The sequence below is a fragment of the Xenopus tropicalis genome, chromosome 5 (assembly GCF_000004195.4).
Source record: "Xenopus tropicalis strain Nigerian chromosome 5, UCB_Xtro_10.0, whole genome shotgun sequence".
Lineage (NCBI taxonomy): Eukaryota > Metazoa > Chordata > Amphibia > Anura > Pipidae > Xenopus > Xenopus tropicalis.
Genome location: NC_030681.2, coordinates 11,796,938 through 11,821,838, shown reverse-complemented (window position 1 = coordinate 11,821,838; position 24,901 = coordinate 11,796,938). Strand labels below are relative to the sequence as shown.

Sequence of the window (24,901 nt, the reverse complement as noted above, 5' to 3'; positions counted from 1 at the left end):
TGTTTTATTATTACAGAGAAAAGGGAATCATTTAACCATTAAATAAACCCAATAGGATTGTTCTGCCCCCAATAAGGGGTAATTATATCTTAGTTGGGATCAAGTACAGGTACTGTTTTATTATTACAGAGAAAAGGGAATCATTTAACCATTAAATAAACCCAATAGGGCTGTTCTGCCCCCAATAAGGGGTAATTATATCTTAGTTGGGATCAAGTACAGGTACTGTTTTATTATTACAGAGAAAAGGGAATCATTTAACCATTAAATAAACCCAATAGGAAAAAGGAAATATGTTTTCAAATTTTGAATTATTTGATTCAAATGGAATCTATGGGAGATGACCTTCCTGTAATTCAGAGCTTTCTGGATAACAGATCCCATAGCTGTACTAAACAGTAGTAGGTCCAAGCTATGCTCTATAGAGATCATTAAAATCAGCCAGCTGTATGGGTTTCCCATCTTGTCCCCTTCCTCAGACATTAGAAGAAATATCATTAGTTGGTCATTAACAGTATGTGTGCTAGTGTTAGTGGTTTATATATTTCCCAGTATTTCCCCACAGAACTGAAGTTACGTTGCCAAACTGCTCCTACAGAATTATAGAACTGAAAGGAGTAGTAAATACTCCTTCCTAAAATACTTCTTCTTTTATTTCAGGTACCTTCACAAAATGGTGACTGTGATCCAGAAATGGTGGCGAGGATATGTTGCAAGAAAATATTTTAGAAGCAAGGTGAAGGTAATGACGAACTCAGATTTCTTAATAAAAAATCAGTTATTTCTGTCCAACTGAATGGGGTAAATCTGCATACAGTACCGGTTTGGGCCTACTTGCTATGGTTTGAATTGTAAGAGAAGTTACAGAGAAGCGCATACCTCATACCTACTGTTTCATAGGATTGTACTGGAAAAGGGTCTTGGCTACCCGACTACAGAAAGGTTGGTGAAGAGAGAAAATTATAACTCATGACTGCTCATGGCTTGCACAGATGTTGTGCGTTACTTCAACTGGGCTCTGTTATCAACACTTTCCTCCATCTTCCCAATTAGTTATTTCACCAGAAACCATACTTTGTACTTATCTATTATTTTACTAACCTCCTGTTGTATTAATTTATTGTTCTAATGTGCAGTGCTGCATACATAAGTAGCACTTATAAAGAATAAAGATATTCATTCATAGATACATACATACATACATGCAAAGAAAAAGTACACCATAAACATCATACAGAATCCCTTTAAGGTGGCCATTCATAAGCAGATTTAAGGTGGCCATACATCCGCCAAGCGAGCGGATCTGCTCCCAATATCCCCACCTACAGGTGGGCCATATCGGGCTAATTTGATCGTTTGGCCCTGGGGCCAAACGATTGAATTAGAACGGCTGGTATAGGCCTCCATCGGTTCGGGGACGCATGAACGCGCCGATGCAGTCCCCGATCTGACTAAATTTCAAACCTGCCTGATCGAGATCTGGCCAATTTCAGGCCAGATATCGGTCGGGCAGGCCCGTCATTAGTGCCCATACATGGGCCGATAAGCTGCCGAATGGGTCTAAGAGACCAGTATCGGCTTCTAGAATTGGACCGTGTATGGCCACCATTAAGCTGCTGATTCGGGTCCATCAGACCAATTCGGCAGCTTATCTGACAGATATCGATCGAGCAGGTTTGATTTTCCTGTTGGATTGGGGACCGATGGGTATAATTCCCGTCGTTGAAAATATCCATTCGTTTGTCGACCTGGCCAAACGAGGGGATCTTATAGTGTATAGCCACCTTTACTCAACCTCAATACTTTTCAGTGCAGTATTTTGCCTTTATTTTGCTCTACATCAATTACGCAACTTACTTTGTTTTTACTTACTTTGTTTTTACAATGTATAATTAAGTAGTATACTGTGTCTTCCTTATTGTGTCGTCTTTAAGCCAAAAAAAAACTTACCAGCACTTTTTTTTTCCCTTCTGCTCTGTTCTAGAAACCATTGTAGGTCACTTTAAACATTTCCCGCTGCTAATAGCTAGAGAGGTAATAGTTGCCAGCAAACAAGGTAAAGCATATGCACAAAATGCCTATGATTACTTGCTAATAAATCACCCTAATGATCATATACAAAACTGTGAAATAAAAGTTGCACCGATGCGGAAAATAAAAGCTCATCAGATTCAGCGCCCATATGTGCACAACTACCAATATTTTGTCAACACCGTGCTGATGAATTTGCCTTTATCTTGTAGAGTTATAAATATTGGCCTCTGGCAATACCCAGTTCTCTCTCTCTATTCTCTTATGGTATGAAGTCTTGTTAAAATACAACAAAGAAATATTTGGGATCTATCCAGTAACCTTCTCTTTTCTGTTTATATACATGGGTGAGCCATTTATATAAATCAGGTACATAAATGACTCACTGGTGTAAATGAACAGTGTTAAGGGTTTCCATTCTAGTGACATATTATTGGTATAAGGTTAAGAGAACCTGTACTTTTCTACAAAGCTGATTATATGCCCCCACATATAGGGGCCCATTCACTAAAATCCGATTTTTTTGAGTAACCACGATCATTTCTGATGTTTTAAAATGTCAAGAAAATGCTTTTATTGGACTTACGAAAAGTAATGATGATCGTAAACGGCATGAAACCCTTTCTGGCTTTGAAACTTTCAATGCATGATTTTGAAAGCCTCCCATAGGACTCAATGGCACTCGAGAGATCCAACCTAGCAAGAAAATAATCACGATACCAAAGCTTGAATGGATTCCGAAATGGTCGTAGTCTTTGCGAAAATTACGACTTTTTCGTGGAAGTTAACGAAAACCATGAAAAAGTTGTGGAATTTTAACGAAATTATTGCGGACATTATAAAATGTTCTATAAGTTAGAAAAAATACAAATTTATCTCAAAAATACTTAATTGGGGTACTTAATCGGGGTTTAGTAAATGGGCCCCATATTGTTTGTAAGGTGGGTAGTCCTTCAAACTGCAAGCATAAGGTAAGATCCATTATTCTAGCCTGGTTACAAACCATGTGGATCTGACCTGCGGCCTAAGCAGTTATGTCCCTTTTGGCCCCCCCTGTGATAACTAGGTACGCGGGTGTAGCAGAACTAGAAAACCCACATGAGGATCTTAGATAGCAGGGTTGAACTCAGCTTTATTCATGGCTGCTCTCTCCACACACTGTGTCCCCTCCCCTTCACTTCCACCTCCTGTGTCACAACATTTCTCATTACTCCACCCAGTGCTAAGCTGCTAATGCATATTAAAAAGAACAGTTAACATTCATGCAGGGATGGATGGAACAACATTACACCCCCTAAAGTCACTGACTAACTAAGAAGTTAGAGAGCTAAAAGCAGGAAGTAGTGTTCTGGCTATTATGTTAGACATCTACCCACTCCAGCCTTTGTAGATTACATTTTTGCCTAACTAACTATATCGGAAATATGTTTTATTTCGTGCAGTCTGTCCATTTTACCCAGTTTCATTTGTACACCGAACTGTTCCTTTAAGGCTCACCAACACTTTTGACATCTGAGTGTTGCTCATGAGTAAAAACGGTTGGGGATCCCTGTCCTGAGGCTATAGAACACCAGGTCCTTTGTATAAATGGCATTTGAGAGGTTGTGGAATGCTGTAGACCACGTCACACTGACGACATTGGGAAGTTCTATGAGTACCCTGACCAGTGCTTATCACACACATTTTTAGGAGATATTTATGCACCCTTCCTCATCTGCCATAGCTCAAACTACTTTCCTCTTTTGGCTTTTGCTTTCCATACGGCCGATACACCTCCGTCATGGTATTATAACTAATTCCCTTTGTACAGTAGGAATATGCCTTCTGCTTAATAATTGCCTCAAAGCCATTGGATATATTTGTTCGGCACAAAAAGCAGCGTGCCTAATTGTATTAATCTGTAGCTGTTAATCTAGTACTTTCATTCCATTGGAAGTCAGAGCACTTAGCCGCGGCGCCTGAAGAAAGGCATGCGAAACGAAATCACAAACGCATCTTCTTATTAAAATGTAGTGTGTAACAGGATAGAGAGTGGAAGGTCCGGTATGAAATGTCAGAGTAGTGGCTGTGCATTAATCAAACGCCTGTGTGTAAACAGATAAGTCTTCAGTCTGATTCTAAAGATTTCCAGAGAGGGGACATCACTGAATAGATGAATACACAACACTTTGTATATTGCTAGAAAGAATACAACATTAATCACATTTTAATCTTTAGACTGGCAGAAATTATTCTAAGGGGGATCTTTTCTATTCAAAATAGCTGCAGGCTGAATGCTATAGATTAAAGAAAATTGGGGTACTTGTGTTTTTTGTTTATGCATTTTTCCACATTAGACCAGCCCCCCCCCTTCTTGGTTTATTCTGCCTAATTGTGCTCATCGTCCCGCAGTCATCCTATTGGTTTATCTTCATCCATTACCTTGTAAACAAGACTTATCATCTGTCCTTACAATTAATGAGCCCCTTGATCTGACTCATAAATTTTTTCTTGTGTATTTGTAAATGTACTAGATCCAAAGTAACCCTCGTTATATTATAAATGGTAGGACAGCTCGGTGAACTGAATTGGTTTAGGTCTATAGTACAATATTAGAATGCAGGAGAATTTAAGGAGGTCGTACACAGGCTGATGAAAGCTGCAGACTCTGCCCCTCTAAACCTAGTCGGCAGTTTATTGGGTGGTCATGTAGGGAGCAGTCCCAAGCAATATGGCCACAAATTGGACAGCTAACTATCAGGCAGGTTTTGTTTGTGCAAAGAACACATCTTCACTTGACTCCCATTATGATCTGATCATTGGAAGGTACAGTGCTTAGCTAGTTTTGATCCTTTTTGACAGGCAGGTAACAAAAGGTCCTAGCTGGATTCCACTCATCAACCTCATTCCCATATGGCAGTGATCCCCAACCAGTGGCTCAGGGGCAACATGTTGCTTCCCAACCCCTTGGATGTTGCTCTCAGTGCCCCCAAACCAGGTAGTTATTTTTGAATTCCTGACTTGGGGGCAAGTTTTGGTTGAATAAAAACAAGATTTCCTACCAAATAAAGCCCCTGTAAGCTGATAGTGTGCATAGAGGCTGCCTAATAGCCAATCACAGCCCTTATTTGGCTCCTCCATGAACTTTTATGGTGCTTGTGTTGCTCCCCAAGTCTTTTTACATTTGATTGTGGCTCACGAGTAAGAAAGGTTGGGAACCCCTGCCATATGGGGTTCCACAGGGCTCAATATTATCACCAACACTATTTGCCATATATATGCTGCCACTGGGAAATATCATGAAGCACCATGGCCTTAAAGCGGACCTGTCACCCTAAGAAATAAGTCCAAATTATTTTCTATATTGTTAGTTGAGCAAAATAAACTTTACTTACTCTATATAAATAATATAAATCTTGTTTCCTTCCGTCTTGGAACTATTCAATCAAAGCAAGCAGGCAGGCACCATTTTGTGGACACTGTTATTAAGGCAAACTTTGTATCATGCCAAAATCTTGTTTATGTGATAGAATGGGGGGCCTGATGCCCAGGCCCATGCACTGGCTACACAGTTAGATAAGGAGGAGGGAGGGGAGAAGTGAGATGTGCAGTGACATCTAGGAAGTGCTGAATGGAAAGCTAAAGTTACTGTCTGCCCCGCCTCTATGCCTAAGGCATAGAGGCGGGGCAAGCAATATATGATTGACAGCTGTGATTTTTGAATGCCTTTATAATGGGTTTGGATGTGTTAATATAAAAATGAATTTGGGTTTCATGTTTAATTTGAACAGAACTTTTATTATACAGATTTTCATGTCTGGGTGACAGGTCCACTTTAAGGTGGCCATACATGGTATGATTTGCTCGTTTTGCAAGGTCACCAAATGAGCAATTTGGTCACCTATGCACTGTGCCAAATCGGGATGATCCAATCCCCTGAACCAATAATAATAATAAAATTTTAAAGCAATTTTCTCCCTTGGGACTCAAGGAGTTTAATACATTACAGATAAAAGAGATGCTTCTTATTGTATTCAAAAAGCCTTGGAGAACATCTTGATTCTGCTTTTAAAAACATCCACTAAAGATGCCTCTCGGTCTGAATATTTATTTATTTATTTATTTATAGATTTAAAGGCCAATTTTGGCCAGAATCCTCCATTTAATTGGAAGCCAGTGGGGAGCGTAGAACTGGGGTTAGGTGGCAGTGGTGGTGTTGGTTGGTAAGAAGCCTGGCTGCTGCATTTTGTACCAAATGTAATTGGTAAAGAGATTTTTAAAGATTTTTCTGGAGGACCATAATACAGGGCATTGCAGTAATCCAGTCTTGAGGATACAAAAGCAATGCTGAATTTCGGCATGTCCTCTGCTGGAATTAGATGTTTTATTCTTGCATTGTTCCTGAGATGGAAGAATGCTGATCTGATTGTAGCTGACACCTGGTGTTTGCGGGAGAGATCTAGAATCATAACCAAGCTGCATAACCTGCTCTGACAAATCTAGATTACTAGAGTTTTGAATCCACTTGTTACACTCCCTGCCATCTTGTTATCAGCCGCTGCCCTCCAATTACAAGTATCTCTGTCTTGTCTGGGTTTAGTTTAAGCCAGTTCAGGATTATCCACACTTGCAGATCAGATACTGGGTCATTCTTGTCTGGTTTAAAGGACAGGTACAGTTGGGTATCATCTGAACAGCAACGGTAATTAAGATTCGCTCACTTGGCAAGATCGTCAAGCAAGCGGATCTTCACCCGATATCCCCACCTACAGGTGGGCAATATCGGGGAGCATGTAGGCTAATTCGATAGTTTGGCCCTGGGGCCAAATGATCGAATTATATTGGCGGCAATGGGGCAGTCGGTTCGGGGACTGCATCAACAAGCCGATGTGGTCCCCGATCTGAGTGAATTTTCTAACCTGGCCGATCAATATCTGGCCAATTTCAGGCCAGATATCAGTCGAGCTTGCCCCTCCTTTCTGCCCCTATACGGGCCGATAAGCTGCCGAATTGGTCCAAGGGACCGATATCGGCAGCTACAATCGGCCTGTGTATGGGGGCCTTTAGACCACAGACAATTTGATTCTCAGTTTAACTTTGCCTTAAAATTCCCCTTAACTAAACTGCAGGAATGATCCTATTCTGGATGTCACGAAGAAAGAAAGAGAGAGGGGGAGAAAAAACCCGAAAGCGGCATCATTGTGTTCATTTGTAAATAACATATTGCAGCCAACTGTTTCTTAATTGCCCAGACTGTTGATAAATAATCCAGTCCTGCTGCTCGCCACAGACAATTTGCTTTGGATCAGGCTAGGCAATTCAAATAACACTAATTATTTATGATTTTATGATGTTAAAATGAATATTAAATGAAAGAAAATTCCCAAGGATTACTCGGGTGGCAGCTAAGTACATAACATTTTGTACAGATGGTTGGAAGACACATTTTTGCTCCATCACCGCCGCGTTCCGTATCCTTGAAGGATTTCGACGGAACAACGGCATATCTTTGAATTTTTCATTAAACCAGACGTCTTGAAATATGAATTCCTTTTTATGTTTCTGTGAGTTTTGGGTAAGGGAACCCCAGTGAATAAATCATACAATACTAGGTGTCACCGGCACTTGTGAATATTTCTGCTTTGTTATTTTATCCTCAGTAGAGCCCCATTGATTATCAAACTCAGCGGAGAGCATTTTGCGATCATATATCTCCATTAGCTCCTACTTTGACTGCCATAGATTTTTCTGGTTAAGGCTGCATTATGTATTAGCATTCTTATTCCTTCAATACCAAGTTTGATATTATTCTCATTGTGTGAAACTCATATCATGTATTATGTATAGACTTTCTTATCTTTCCGTATGTAAAAATAGGCGCTGTTTACCCGTGTAGCCGAATCTCGAGTCACCCTTTTCTTTTTCTTTTTTTTCCCCCCCTCTCTCCCACAGACAGCGTACTTTATTATGAAGATGAATTTCTACAATGAAATGGCTGTCAGGGTAAATATTTCTTTACTTGTTACACAAATGAAAAGTCAATTGCGTTCTGAATTTGCTTTTAATAAAATAAGTAAGCCAGACTGATGCATAAATGATTAAGACGCTGAAAAGGCAGGGGAAAAAAAAAAGAAGCGAAATGGGGCTGAAATATAAAGTTTATGACTTCACAGTTAAACTAGAACTCTCCTGCTGAGTTTATATTGTACAGGTATCGGACCCCTTATCCGGAAACCCGTTATCCAGAAAGTTCCAAATTACGGAAAGGCCATCTCCCATAGACTCCATTTTAATCAAATAATTCACATTTTTAAAAATTTCTCTGTAATAATAAAACAGTACCTTGTAATTGATCCCAACTAAGATATAATTACCCCTTATTGGGGGCAGAACAGCCCTATTGGGTTTATTTAATGGTTAAATGATTCCCTTTTCTCTGTAATAATAAAACAGTACCTGTACTTGATCCCAACTAAGATATAATTACCCCTTATTGGGGCAGAACAGCCCTATTGGGTTTATTTCATGGTTAAATGATTCCCTTTTCTCTGTAATAATAAAACAGTACCTGTACTTGATCCCAACTAAGATATAATTACCCCTTATTGGGGCAGAACAGCCCTATTGGGTTTATTTCATGGTTAAATGATTCCCTTTTCTCTGTAATAATAAAACAGTACCTGTACTTGATCCCAACTAAGATATAATTACCCCTTATTGGGGGCAGAACAGCCCTATTGGGTTTATTTAATGGTTAAATGATTCCCTTTTCTCTGTAATAATAAAACAGTACCTGTACTTGATCCCAACTAAGATATAATTACCCCTTATTGGGGGCAGAACAATCCTATTGGGTTTATTTAATGGTTAAATGATTCCCTTTTCTCTGTAATAATAAAACAGTACCAGTACTTGTTCCCAACTATGATATAATTACCCCTTATTGGGGCAGAACATCAAATAAAAACATAAACAACTTTATCATGATTGTTAATGCAATAATAAGGTTTGGAACAGTTCCCTAAGCCCCGCCCCCTGTTCCCCTGCTGATCCGGCTGGCTACTTTGAGACAAATAAAATGTAACAGTAGTCGCCTGTCCCTCAGCCTGCATCCTCCCAATCCCACAATTCCCTGCATACGTGATGTCAAATAAATAAGGAACATCCCAGTGCAATGCATTGTGGGTTATGTAGTTCCTGCATGCTGTCTGTAAGCTGGGGAGAAGTAGTTACAATTTGTAACATCAATGTTTTAGTCCCTCCTCCCCTGCCAGGATTTCAAATGATGCAGAAAGAGAAGAACTGTTGTGCAGGTGGATTTCAGTATATAAAAATGGTATTTATTCCTACTTTTGGAAGGAACAGATTACAGGGATAGGGATATTAGGGGTTTCTGTGTTGTGTGGGGCTCTTTAACACATTTTGGTTCAGAAGCCGGAGTTCCCCTTTATCTTTCAATAAAGAATTTCAAAACATGGTTACTTTTGAGCAGGCATTTTTAGAACAAAGATTTTTAACTCAAAGATGGGTCACCATGCTGTTTAGGGTGGGTCAATATATTCTAGAACAGGTTACAATCATTTCTACCTAATGCAAATACAGAGCAAGGTTCACTGTCAAACAACAATTTTGCAACAATAAAATCTGTTTTTTAATGCAACATTTAAGTACAACATAGCAGCAATTAATATAATAAGAGACTATTTTACCATATTAAAAAGTTGCACCAAGGATGGTCTTTTAAAAGGGGGGTCCAGAACCTTTATATGTCAGCACCCCTTTAGCATTTTGGATGCAAATGACTAAATAATGCACCCAGTCTGGCCCCTGCAAGTAATTTGCCCATATTTTATCACAGGGAGCCTGCAGGTAACACCAGCAATAAAGTATGAGGTAATTACAATCTCTGTCAATTCCTTTTAGGGTGAAGTCACACTGAGCTACTTAGCAGCTACTTGTCACGGCTACTAAACACCAGAAAATCCCCTGCCATAGACAATACTGAGAATTGCCTCTGCTAAACACACATAGAGACAATTATCAGTAAATGATCAGCATTGTCTGTTTTAGTAGCTGCTACTAAGTAGTTCTGTGTGTCTTTACCCTTAGTTACATAGTTACATAGTTACATAGGGTTGAAAAAAGACCTGTGTCCATCAAGTTCAACCCATCCAAGTAAACCCAGCACACCTAACCCACACCTACCAATCTATACTCACATACATAAACTATAAATACAACCACTAGTACTAACTGTAGATATTAGTATCACAATAGCCTTGGATATTCTGATTGATCAAGAACTCATCCAGGCCCCTCTTAAAGGCATTAACAGAATCTGCCATTACCACATCACTAGGAAGGGCATTCCATAACCTCACTGCCCTCACCGTGAAAAACCACCTACGCTGCTTCAAATGGAAGCTCCGTTCCTCTAATCTAAAGGGGTGACCTCTGGTGCGTTGATTAGTGTCCCAATCATGCCGTTCAAGGTCTTATGGGCCCTAGGAGACACGCTTCTTAACATAATAATGTTGCAACTGAGCTAAAACATTTTTTGCAAAAAATAAAATTACATTTTTAACCAGTGGCCTTATTAATAAATACGCTGCCTTATAACCCTGGCTGTTACCTGTATGTGTGGGAGTGGCCTTCTGCTGCATTACACAGCACCTGTGCCATTACTGGGGCATTCTGGTTCTAACATATCCCCTTTTATATTGCAACAGCTCAGATGTGCCACAGTGTGCAATTGGAACCTTCTGGCCAACTTGCTTTCATGCTCTGTGAGGCCTGCTATTTCATTACTAAGCTGTGCCCATTCTCTGACTTATAGACAAGAGCCCCTCTGCACTCCCCCATTATCAATATATATAGGATATTAAGACATTCTGTGCATTAAGCTACCAAGCAATGCCCTCCCCTTTAAGTTAAACAGGGATTGTTTGTCCATAAATTGCAATATATTCAAGTTGGCCAACTATGTCACAGTTATCTCTGGTCTGGCCAGTCCTACACTCACTCACCCCCGGTCTGGCCAGTCCTACACTCACTCACCCCCGGTCTGGCCTCTCCTACACTCACTCACCCCCGGTCTGGCCAGTCCTACACTCACCCCCGGTCTGGCCAGTCCTACACTCACCCCCGGTCTGGCCAGTCCTACACTCACTCACCCCCGGTCTGGTCAGTCCTACACTCACTCACCCTCGGTCTGGCCAGTCCTACACTCACTCAGCCCCGGTCTGGCCAGTCCTACACTCACTCACCCCCCGTCTGGCCAGTCCTACACTCACTCACCCCCGGTCTGGCCTGATCTACACTCGCTCACCCACCCCCGGTCTGGCCTGTCCTACACTCACTCACCCTCGGTCTGGCCAGTCCTACACTCACTCACCCCCGGTCTGGCCTGTCCTACACTCACTCACCCTCGGTCTGGCCAGTCCTACACTCACTCAGCCCCGGTCTGGCCAGTCCTACACTCACTCACCCCCCGTCTGGCCAGTCCTACACTCACTCACCCCCGGTCTGGCCAGTCCTACACTCACTCACCCCCGGTCTGGCCTGTCCTACACTCACTCACCCCCGGTCTGGCCAGTCCTACACTCACTCACCCCCGGTCTGGCCAGTCCTACACTCACTCACCCCCGGTCTGGCCAGTCCTACACTCACTGACCCCCGGTCTGGCCAGTCCTAAACTCACTCATCCCCGGTCTGGCCAGTCCTACACTCACTCACCCCCGGTCTGGCCCACTGACCCACATCCATACTCAGGTGTACAATTCCTACCCACAACCTAATATATCTCCTTTTCTTAAAGAAAACATATTCCCCATTTCACAAATCAATTCCAGGGCATCCAACATCACTAGAATTTTAACATAACCCATTTTGTTAGTATTAATATCTGCCACATTGTTACACTCACTTCAGTCCATATAACTCCCTGCCTGTGCATGGTTGTGTAAGTCTAAAGCTGGCCATAAACTTCAGATTTTAGTTTTCTTCCGATGAATGTTTGGATATTGATCGTACATTTAAATGCAATGATCTAAAATTAACATTCAGACTGAATTTGTACGATAAAGCCCTAAAAACAACAAATGGAAGGATGGCAGGCACCAATCGTATGAAAGTGACTCCCATTGTAGGTCCCCCAAGGATATCGACAGATACACAATACATGAGCAGACTTTATCGCTACCCATCCATAATTGGACTAAACGAACAATCTCCATGTTACGAAAATTATCGGGACAATCATTTGGAGCCTTCACATGGTCTGAAAATCGTACAAAATGATTTTATCGGTTTGTGTATGGTCCACAACTCAATCTGCTGGTCATTTCTAACTTCTATGAAGGAGCTAACCACAGAGCTGATTTTAACATAAATTAAAGGACCAGAAAGCCAAATTCACTTGGGGGTGGGGGCTCATTTATTAGGAACATCACAGCGAATTGTATTGCTATCCTGGGATGACCAAGGGAACCACCCATTTAGTGCATGTGTTGCACAAGGGATCCCTGCCCTCAGAACATAACAAAATATGGTAAAATATTGAAAAGCGGTACATAATTTACAGAAGAGAAGTCCTGGGTCAGAGAGACAAGGAGGGCTGAGAATGCAAAAGGGGGTGGAGCTTCACCCTAGACAAGGAAGTCAGTAAAAGAGCTGCAGTTCAGCAGCTTGTAATAGAGAAACAAAATAAATCTGCATGCAGGGAGAAATGTATGTTATTCTGGGGGTAGAACAGAGTAATTTTAGGGAATTTAAAAAAAAAAAAAAGGCTTACTATCTAAGGGTAAAGGGAGGGAACAAAATATATATCTACCCTATATAGAGATTTGTAGAAATGTAGCTCCAAAAAAGCAAAATAATTTTTGTGATAACGTTTCTTTTTCATATAAAATTTAGCAATCTTTGCATTAGGTAACACCTTTTTAGCATGTCAGATATATATATAATTTTGATTATTTGTACTTTTGTTATACGCCGGCCACAGAAAACCTTTTTTTTACTATTTTGTTTAATATATCCTACATGCATGATGGGAAGAATTTTTTTATTTTGCCCTCTGGATATCTTAACTTTCTCCTTTTGCATATACAAGTAAAGAAAAAATGTTATTTCTAGTTCTTTATGGAAGAAACCCAGTTCCACTTTATAAAGCATGTTTCTTTTTCCCCTTGTTTCTTTGTTTTCTTTTTTTTTTCCCTTTATAACAAAGATTTATTATGGACAGTGCAGGAAAAATCCCACTTGCCATTTATCTTTAGGTGCCCACATATCTCTCCTACAGAGTTCCATGGCAGTGATGCAGTGCAGGATATTTTTCTAGACCTATATCTTTTTATCTTATTGGAAGTGCAATAAAACTACTTGTAGTGTTTTTGACCTTCTCTGCCAGGAGTTACTTCTTTTTGTTCCAGCAATAGTTTATTTTTTTTCCCATTAGAACATGATGGGCTGTAGCACTTGATGAAGACACCTTTCCGTCTTTTTCCATCGGTATTGCTACAAACACATGGGGACTTGTGAATGTGCAGAGGCTGAAGAATATATATATATATATATATATATATATATATATTTATATATTTATATATATATATATAAGCCTGCACACATGTAAGTACTTGTGTGTGTATGGATACTGTATCCCGTGTATGGGCAAAATGCAAAGACACATGATTTATGCATCTCCCTTCTTAAGTTTATTATCTGTATAATACAAAAATGCACTGGAAGTATGTATTACTCTTATGGGCTGATTTATCAGTTTTGAGTTTGTTTTTCTAAATGGAATAAACTTGAATATCGAATTGTCGCTTATTAATAAGGAAAACTCGTTTGAATAAAAAGACTCAAATATCTCCCTTTTTTCGAGTTTACAAGCTGTAGAAACTTGAAAAATTCAAGTTTAAGAATATGGCTTGACTTGTCACACAATAACACCCCCCCCCCCCACTGCTCAAGCACTTGTAGGCTGTGTCTGTCAGCTACCCCAGCCCGGCTGCTCGCTCCTGCACAGACACCAACAGGCACAGTCACCAACCGCCCCCCCCCCACTCCCGTCCCGTCCCTGCACCTGCTGGCTAAACAAACTTTCTCCATCTCACCTGCGCGCTCCCCTTCAGCACAAGCCAGCTGCGTCCTCTCGCATGCAGACAGCGCGTCGCCATGGCAACGGTGCCCGCCTGCTTGTGCTGAACGGGAGCGCGCCAGCTTGTTCTGAAGGGGGGCGCCTGCTTGTGCTGAATAGGGTCGTTTGCGCATGTGCCGCCTACAGTCCTGGTCCTCATGTCCTTGCAGGAGCGATGCATTATGGGAATCCTCCCAGCTCAGCGTTTTTTTCTTCCTGTTTGGCTTCTGATCATCTGAACGATTGCAATTTGGGGAGACTTAAGGGCACTATTGAGACAACTGAAGCTTGAGATTAACTCTTTATTAGCCTTTCCTTCTCCTTTAAAGAGAACCTGTCACCTAGTCATAAAAAGCTGTATAATAAAAGTCCTGTTCAAATTGTACATGAATTCCAAACCATTTTTTTATTAACACATCCATACCCATTATAAAGGCATTTAAAAATCCTAGCTGTCAATCATATATTGCCTGTCCCACCTCTATGCCTTAAGGTGGCCATACACGTACCAATAACGATTGTTTGTTCCCTCCATTGACGTTCAGGGATGAATCGTCAGATATGGAGGTAGAAACAATAGGGATTCTACCTCCACTTGACGATTCAGCCCTAAACCCAGATTTTGCTTGGGCGCCTTCATGGGCTCCCTAACAAAATCTTTTGACCTTCCCGATTGACAAGAAAACAGATATCCTTTCGCTTTTGGGATATCGGTCGTCTCATCAATCTGCCATATAAGCACCAAATATCGTACAAAACTAGGTTTCGTAAACAAAATGTTGGCATGATGAAAAGCTTTCCTTACTAACAAAATGGCTCCTAGTTGGGTAATTCCAAGACTAAAGGAAACAAGGTTTAGGGAACAGAAGGGAACATAGATTATATAGTGTAAGTGAAGTGTATTATGCTTGACTTCTCATAGAAGAGAATTTGGAATTGTTTCTAAGGGTGACAGGGCCCCTTTAATGAATACTGGACATTCAAGTTTTCAAAACATAACTCAAATTTGAGTTTTTTAAGCACAAAAAAAAAATCAAATCGAGGAAAAAAATCAGACTTGACTTTTGATAAATCACCCCCTTATTGTGTGGCCCAGACTGCATTGCTTTGCACCTGAATCATGTTCAGTTCCACCCTTACAAGCAGCCAATTTGGACTTTGAATCAAACTGGACAACATATGCCCTGTTCATATTGAGAAAAGTCAAATTGGGATCAGCCATTTATTTGTTCAGGTCTCATTAGCTGAACAGTTGAATGGCATTCAATCTGTTATCTGTTTGTTTAACAACTGGACCTGGGCCTGTACTGGCTAATTAGGACAGCAGTAAGTAGGTGATTTATCAGTGTTCAAATTCAAATTATTTTATGATTCAATTTTTTTTGCGCTTAAACTTCCAATATTCAAATTATTGTTTGTTCAATATTTATTAAGTGCAAAAAAACCCGAAAACACAAACCCAAAATCTTTCTCTAACTGGTCTTCAGGCCCCTATGACATCTACCACATTGAGTCATAGTTACAAGAACATTTATTACAATATATCTAATAGGTGTTCAACTAAAACTCATCCCAAGCGACCAAGCAGGGTTTCAGGTGTATCTTAAAGAAAAATAGTCATTCTTCTCAAATCCTAAGGTGGCAGATTTTAGCTGCTGATTAAGGAGCGTATAGGCCAGTGTATGGGCACTCCGGATGGGCCTACCCAATCGATATCTGGCATAAAATTGGCCAGATCTCAATCTGTAAGATTTGATTTTCCATTAAATCGGGGAAGGCATCAGCTCGTTGATGCAGTCCTTGATCCGACAGTGCCTATGCCTGCTGTTGTAAATCGAATTAGCCCGACATCGCCCACCTATATCACCACCACTAACCAATCTTCCCGTGTATGGCCACCTTAACTCTAGCTGACCTTCAAGCTTTGCTTTACCTGTAAATAGGCATTTTTCCCAAATCTCAACCTAATTGGGCTTCAGGCTGATCTACCGCCATTTTGGCCGCAATTACAAGAGCCAGATCTCGATTGCAAAGGTTTGATTTTCCATTGAATCGGGGACGGCATCAGCTCGTTGATGGGGTCCCTGATCCAACAGTGCCTATGCCTGCCATTGTAAATCGAATTAGCCTGATATCACCCACCTTTATCCCCACCACTAGCGAATCTTCCCATGTATGGGCACCTTAACTCTAGCTGACCTTCAAGCTTTGCTTTACCTGTAAATAGGCATTTTTCCAAAATCTCAACCTAATTGGGCTTCAGGCTGAGCTACCGCCATTTTGGCCGCAATTACAAGAGCCAGATCTCGATTGGGAAGGTTTGATTTTCCATTGAATCGGGGACGGCATCAGCTCGTTGATGGGGTCCCTGATCCAACAGTGCCTATGCCTGCCATTGTAAATCGAATTAGCCCGATATCACCCACCTTTATCCCCACCACTAGCAAATCTTCCTGTGTATGGCCACCTTAACTCTAGCTGACCTTCAAGCTTTGCTTTACCTGTAAATAGGCATTTTTCCCAAATCTTAACCTAATTGGGCTTCAGGCTGAGCTCCCACCATTTTAGCCGTAGTTACAAGAGCCAGATCTCAATCGGAAAGGTTTGATTTTGCATTGAATCAGGGATGGCATCAGCTCGTTGATGGGGTCCTCGATCTGACAGTGCCTATGCCCGCTGTTGTAAATCAAATTAGCCCGACATCGCCCACCTATATCACCACCACCACTTGCCAATCTTCCTGTGTATGGCCACCTTAACTCTAGCTGACCTTCAAGCTTTGCTTCACCTGTAAATAGGCATTTTTCCCAAATCTCAACCTAATTGGGCTTCAGGCTGAGCTACCGCCATTTTGGCCGCAATTACAAGAGCCAGATCTCGATTGGGAAGGTTTGATTTTCCATTGGATCGGGGACGGCATCAGCTCATTGATGGGGTCCCTGATTCAACAGTGCCTATGCCTGCCATTGTAAATCGAATTAGCCCGATATCACCCACCTTTATCCCCACCACTAGCGAATCTTCCCGTGTATGGCCACCTTAACTCTAGCTGACCTTCAAGCTTTGCTTTACCTGTAAATAGGCATTTTTCCCAAATCTCAACCTAATTGGGCTTCAGGCTGAGCTACCGCCATTTTGGCCGCAATTACAAGAGCCAGATCTCGATTGGGAAGGTTTGATTTTCCATTGAATCGGGGACGGCATCAGCTCGTTGATGGGGTCCCTGATCCGACAGTGCCTATGCCTGCCATTGTAAATCGAATTAGCCCGACATCACCCACCTTTATCACTACCACTAGCAAATCTGCCCGTGTATGGCCACCTTAACTCTAGCTGACCTTCAAGCTTTGCTTTACCTGTAAATAGGCATTTTTCCCAAATCTTAACCTAATTGGGCTTCAGGCTGAGCTCCCACCATTTTAGCAGTAGTTACAAGAGCATCTATGTATCTAATAGGTTTCCACCCAAAACTCACTCTATCTAACCAAGCTGGGTTCCAGGTGTACCTTAAAGCAAAAATAGTGATTCTTTCCAAATATCACCCTAACTGTCCTTCTGATCGCTAGGGTGGCAGCCTAACAGTTGGAAAAATATAGGTGCAGGAGTTACCCGTAGGGTTCTAGCTGCTCCCTATGGTTGCTCTCACTGGCCCTGCACCTTTATAATAAAAAGCAAGAAGAGCAAGTGAATAATCTGAATAATTTCCCACCAATATCTAGAGCCCCAAACACAAAGAAGACTTTCTATCATAACACCTCGTGTCCTCTTTAGAAATGGCATCTCCTTGCTAAGTGAAGGAAACTTATCCCATCTAGAATCCCTCTAGCTGTTAGCTGCAAAAGAGGCCGTTATAGCAGAAAATGAAATATTAAACACTGCTTAGATGGTGATGTATTTCTCAGGACAGCACTTTAAAAAATAAATGCCTTTCAGTGTCTTTTAACACTCAAATTCATGCAAGCCTAATTGGATTTACCATGCAAATTGGCTCTAATCAATAACATCCTAAATGCCGAAGATCTCGATTGCTCCGCGTCTCTATTATGCCTCAGCTTTATGTATTTTATTAATTTTGTTAGCGAAATAAAGATATTGTAACGATAGCACAGCATTGCCGCTGGGAAAGAACAGGCTTCAAAAATAAAAAAAAAGGTCCTTCTAGGTATAAATCGAGAACTTTGCTTAAGAAAAAAAATTCTTCTCCTGCTGCCGTAAGCTCCCTCGACTCTACTTAACACTGGCCCTGATTTACATTTTTATAACTCGAGTCCTGAGGAGCCCTAAATCAGACCCGTATTACTGTAACTTTCATTTGCCTATAATATGAATCAACATCTACTATTTTAGCAATTTACGCTCTGTATCAGGTTTTAGCAACAAAAGTAAACCTTATTATGAAGGATGTTTCCGCGAGCAGATGGCTTTGATGTATTAAGGGTTTTTGCCATTTGTTTAGTGCGGGAAATAAACATTATTTATAAGACCACTTACATTTGGATGTTATTTAATGAGAAATATGCATCATTGATTTGACTAGCAGAAGAGGTCATTTAGAATTTGCCCGTTAACAAGCTGTAATCTGCTGAGCACACAATGACTTTGTTTAAAATGATCTGTTCTGCGCTGATCAGCGACAATAATTGTTTTGCTCCAATCATTGTTAAAAACTTCCTAATTGTCTTGAAGGTCACAGATTTCTCAGGGTTTAGAAAGTGAAAAACCTTTCCATTGTTATGTCGCAGTTAAGAGCGTCGGGGAAAAATGCAAAGAATTAAACATTACAAGGCTCATTTACTAATGGAATATCAAAAGCAAACTCGTGGTCATTTAAAGGTTATTCACAAAGGTACCTGCATGTATACACACACACTGCCTGTTTTCATGAATTGTGTGCTAGGTACAATATAGAGAGTGTAGAGGTGCTCTGGAATTAATACCTGCCTTGTGGAGAAGCTACTCCCATGGCTCTTTTTGCTTGTCGCACCTACACACACAAGCCTACTTTGTGCAAATTCTATAAAGATTGTTTATTAAAGAAATTCAGAAGACTTTTTCAATGTGTGTGTGTCACAAAAACGCCATCCAGTTGGCGCCAACCTTCCTGCTTATTCTTGTTTGCGGGTGCAGTAGTTTGCCTCGCCATATAACACTATGGGGCTGATTTACTAAGACACGAATTCGAATCCGAATCGGAAAAATTCCAATTGGAAAACGAACATTTTGCGACTTTTTCGTATTTTTGCGATTTTTTCGGTGCCTTTACGACTTTTCGGAAATTGTCGCGACTTTTTCGTTACCAATACGACTTGCAGGAAAAAAGGCGAGTTTTTCGTAGCCATTACGATTCGCTCGTATCTTGTCGCGACTTTTTCGTATTGAGCGCTCGTAAGCGGTGGGCGAAACTTTCAGACTTAGCATGATTTTGGAAGCCTCCCATAGGACTCAATGGCACTCTGCAGCTCCAACCTGGCCCAAGGAAAGTCTCCCATAGGGCTCAATGGCACTCTGCAGCTCCAACCCGGCCCAAGGAAAGTCTCCCATAGGGCTCAATGGCACTCTGCAGCTCCAACCCGGCCCAAGGAAAGTCTCCCATAGGGCTCAATGGGACTCTGCAGCTCCAACCCGGCCCAAGGAAAGTGACCCATAGGGCTCAATGGCACTCTGCAGCTCCAACCCGGCCCAAGGAAAGCCTCCCATAGGGCTCAATGGCACCCTGCAGCTCCAACCCGGCCCAAGGAAAGCCTCCCATAGGGCTCAATGGCACTCTGCAGCTCCAACCCGGCCCAAGGAAAGTCTCCCATAGGACTCAATGGCACTCTGCAGCTCCAACCCGGCCCAAGGAAAGTCTCCCATAGGGCTCAATGGCACTCAGCAGCTCCAACCCGGCCCAAGGAAAGTCTCCCATAGGGCTCAATGGCACTCTGCAGCTCCAACCCGGCCCAAGGAAAGTCTCCCATAGGGCTCAATGGCACTCTGCAGCTCCAACCCGGCCCAAGGAAAGTCTCCCATAGGGCTCAATGGCACTCTGCAGCTCCAACCCGGCCCAAGGAAAGTCTCCCATAGGGCTCAATGGCACTCTGCAGCTCCAACCCGGCCCAAGGAAAGTCTCCCATAGGGCTCAATGGCACTCTGCAGCTCCAACCCGGCCCAAGGAAAGTCTCCCATAGGGCTCAATGGCACTCTGCAGCTCCAACCCGGCCCAAGGAAAGTCTCCCATAGGGCTCAATGGCACTCTGCAGCTCCAACCCGGCCCAAGGAAAGTCTCCCATAGGGCTCAATGGCACTCTGCAGCTCCAACCCGGCCCAAGGAAAGTCTCCCATAGGACTCAATGGCACCCTGCAGCTCCAACCTGGCCCAAGGAAAGTCACCATACTGAAGTTTGAATGAATCCGAATGTTTCGTACTCGGCGCGAAAGCTGCGAAAAAGTCGCGACTTTTTGTGCAAGTTTTAACGCTACGAAAAAATCGCAACATTTTGCGCAACTTTCGGAATGGCTACGAAAAAGGTGCGACAATTTTCAAAAAAATCGCAAAATACCGATCATTACAAAAAAAACGCAATCGGACGCATTCGGCCCGTTCGTGGGTAAGTAAATGTGCACCTATGATTCATGGGTCCCAACATATTTTTGGGGGACTTTTCTACTTTCTAATTGATCACAATTTGTTAGTCAACCAGTGTGCCAAGTGTTATAGAGTTCTAGGCATGGCTTTTATTTTAGAGTGGAGCAAATTAGCTTGCTGACAGGACAGATTTGTTCACTATCTGTTTCGCTTTGTCATAAAATTTGCAAGCTGCGCCCTTTTTTGATGCAACAGCAAATTTTTGCTGAGAAATTTCACGGAAATTTCACAAAACAATACACCAGTGGCGAAATGCGGAAATTTGCTGCAAAATTCGCTCATCACTACTGATAGACTGTAAGGTTGATAAATAAACTATAATATCCATGCAAGAGGCAGTGCTAAAGGGAGGATCTGACGTAAAGGCTTTTCCGGCACACATGGATTTGCAGGGAATTTCTGCACTTTGCCATTGGGGAATTGTTACGTGAAACTTTGAAAATTTGCAGCGGAAAAATATGTCACGTGTCAAAAAAAAGTTGCGGTTGCGTCAAAATGGGTGTGGTTGTGTCAAATTGGGCATGGTAGAGGCAAAAAAAGTTGCGTGCGCTAAAATGCTTGCGTGACACCCGTGTTTTGTGAATTTTTCACTAGTTTTGCGAATTTTCCAGCGAAGTGGAACGGGACAGATGCGCTCATCACTAGTAAAGACTTCTCTATCAAGTTTCTGAATTGAATAGGAAATAATACACCAGTTTTGGCCCTCATTCATTTGCCAATGTAGCTATGTAAAGATCACTACAGACGCTTGATATTATATCTCTTATATTTAGGAGAAGGAAAAGCTACATCACTGGGGAGTGCCAAAACGTTAGGAACCCCCCAATGACTTTAACTGCTTACCTGAAACCCCCGGCTGGCGCTCCTGTTAGGAGAAAACTGCAATGGGCGAGCGTTCCTTCTTCAGTCTTCACTCATGCACAGTAGGGTTAAGAGCTGGCTTAGGCGGCTTTTTTGATCCACTGTATGCATCGGCCCCGGGACCATGAAGAAAGAACACAGAAGGAAGAGGAACGCTCGCTCCCATATACCCCGGGCCGGGGCAGTTTTCTCCTTACAATCACTGGGGGTTCCTAACATTTGGCACCCCCCAGTGATTTAGCCTTTCCTGCACCATCTGTGGGTACTTGTGCTTATACACAGGAATGGCGTTTTAATAAATGGATAAAGTAAAGGTGCTTAGGATGACATTTTCTTTAATTATGCCGAAAAATAAAAATCGTTGGAATTCCCCTTTTCTCTCCTTGCTGGCTTTTACTTTTAATTTGCATTTTTATATGGGATATGAATCAGTATATTCTTGGATGTGACTTTAATATCAGCCTTAAAGTTTAAATCATATGCAGCTTCTCAAAATAATGCCTCCCGTAATGTTACTCTGGCCGCATTGACAGGCGTTTTTTATAGTATACTCTGCCTGACAACTCTTAGTATGCAGCTTAATAACTCTTGAAAGGTTGGGGAGGGGGAGGCCGCATCTAAAGTAATGCGATCAGCACCTTTAAACCCACACACAAAGAGGTCTGATATATATGCCCCATGGTGAAAAGGAATATTTAGTGGTTTTTATTTCCAGCGCCAGAATTTACAGCCTTTTTGATACTGATGTTCACAATAAATTTGTAAGAAACCAACACATGACTCTAATGCATTTTGGCTCAGTGTCAAATACCATGATCGTTATAATGCGTGATAAAACTTGTCATTCATTACAAATAATATTTCATTTACATTTATGTACCTATACACGCACCACTGCCACTGGGAGAGACAGAAAGGATAGTGTTAACAGGGCAAAAAAACAACCTAGTCCATCTACATTGTATCTATGTGACAATTCCTACCCAGTAAACCAACAATACATAGGGCTCATTTGCAAAGAGCAGATGCCTAGTGGCTCCCGAAACCCCAACCTACGGGTGTGCGATATCGGGCTAATTTGGTCATTTGGCCCTGGGGCCAAACAATCGAATTGTAATGACGGTTATAGGCACCCATCTTTTGGGGACCGCATCAATGAGCCAATTCGGTCCCCGATCCGACTACTTTTCAAACCTGCCTTTGAAAAGCTCTTTTTGCTTGTCGCACCTACACACACAAGCCTACTTTGTGCAAATTCTATAAAGATTGTTTATTTAAGAAATTCAGAAGACTTTTTTACTGTGTGTGTGTCACAAAAACGACATCCAGTTGGCGCCAACCTTCCTGCTTATTCATGTTTGCGGGTGCAGCAGTTTGCCTCGCCATATAACACTATGGGGCTGATTTATCAAAGTACGACAGGTCCAAAATACAAAAAACTGTGTGTATTTTCTGCAACTTTTTTGTATATCTGCGCAACTTTTTTGTACTTTGCATCAAAATCGTATTGCTGCATCGAGTACGAAAGTTTAGGATTCATTCAAGCTTCGGTATCGGGACTTTCCTTGGGCCAGGAAGTCGGAATCCAGGATCTAGCCATTTATGATAGTTAAATACGAAAATTTTGTGATTTTCGGGTTAACCAATACGATATTATCGTGACTAAACCGCTCATCGCGAGTTAATTAACGCAAACAACATCACGTATAAATTAACACAAGTATCCTTGACAGGTATAGGCACCCGTCTTTTGGGGACCCGCATCAACGAGCCAATTCGGTCCCCGATCCGACTACTTTTCAAACCTGCCTGATCGAGATCTGGCCAACTTCAGGCCAGATGTCGGTCGGGCAGGCCCATCATTAGTGCCCATACACGGGCCGATAAGCTGCCAAATCTGTCTAAGGGACCAATATCGGCAGCTAGAATCGGCCCGTGTATGGGGACCTTAACTGCCGATTCCTTCAGTAAACTGCCTGCTCCATTGTATCTCTTGCTCTGTGATTCATGCATCCGCCACAAGGTGAAAAAACTAGAGCTGAGTTATTTTTAACATGGGAGGGCGTATTTATCAATTTTCCTAATTTGTAGATTTTGGTGGGGGTTTAGTTTGAATCAACTCTGAATTTTACTAAACTCGAATGTTTGTTTACTTATTAAAAAATGAATATGTAAAAAACTTGATTGAATTAAACCGTGAAACAAAATCTTGAATGCATCAAATTTGCATTCTACTCATTATTTTTACAAACTCAAAAGTTCAAAAAAACTTGTATCAACAAAAATGTTCCATTTTGCCTAGGACAACGTTGACATTGACTCACAAGCTTTTACATGCCAGAGATTTACATTTGAGTTTTTCAGATTTTTTGTGCATAACAAATATCAAAGTTCAAATTTTGGAAACCATAATTTGAATTTGGGGTTTTTTTTTTGCTTAGGAGATTTTAAATTTTGGATTTGAATATTTGAAATTGAATATTGATTAATTTGCCCCCTGGCTTAAGCGACAGTGCCCCAGATGCAAACTGATTTCCTTTTTCTCTGTAATAATAAAACAGTACCTGTACTTGATCCCAACTAAGATATAATTACCCCTTATTGGGGCAGAACAGTCCTATTGGGTTTATTTAATGGTTAAATGATTCCCTTTTCTCTGTAATAATAAAACAGTACCTGTACTTGATCCCAACTAAGATATAATTACCCCTTATTGGGGGCAGAACAGCCCTATTGGGTTTATTTAATGGTTAAATGATTCCCTTTTCTCTGTAATAATAAAACAGTACCTGTACTTGATCCCAACTAAGATATAATTACCCCTTATTGGGGGCAGAACAGCCCTATTGGGTTTATTTAATGGTTAAATGATTCCCTTTTCTCTGTAATAATAAAACAGTACCTGTACTTGATCCCAACTAAGATATAATTACCCCTTATTGGGGGCAGAACAGCCCTATTGGGTTTATTTCATGGTTAAATGATTCCCTTTTCTCTGTAATAATAAAACAGTACCTGTACTTGATCCCAACTAAGATATAATTACCCCTTATTGGGGGCAGAACAGCCCTATTGGGTTTATTTCATGGTTAAATGATTCCCTTTTCTCTGTAATAATAAAACAGTACCTGTACTTGATCCCAACTAAGATATAATTACCCCTTATTGGGGCAGAACAGTCCTATTGGGTTTATTTAATGGTTAAATGATTCCCTTTTCTCTGTAATAATAAAACAGAACTTGTACTTGATCCCAACTAAGAT

General features: G+C 41.4%; 1 protein-coding gene across 2 annotated transcripts in view; it reads left to right on the top strand.

The window, feature by feature from the left end:
• The window catches only part of spata17 (spermatogenesis associated 17), a 117,898-nt gene that overhangs the window by 11,377 nt on the left and 81,620 nt on the right, over positions 1-24,901 (top strand). Inside the window, exons 3-4 of one of the 2 annotated variants that reach the window (XM_031901878.1) lie at positions 661-742; positions 7,963-8,013. In XM_031901878.1, coding sequence (XP_031757738.1) covers positions 661-742; positions 7,963-8,013 — 133 coding nt within the window. The remainder of the gene's footprint in view (positions 1-660; positions 743-7,962; positions 8,014-24,901) is intronic. The other variant, XM_031901879.1, reaches the window with a different exon arrangement.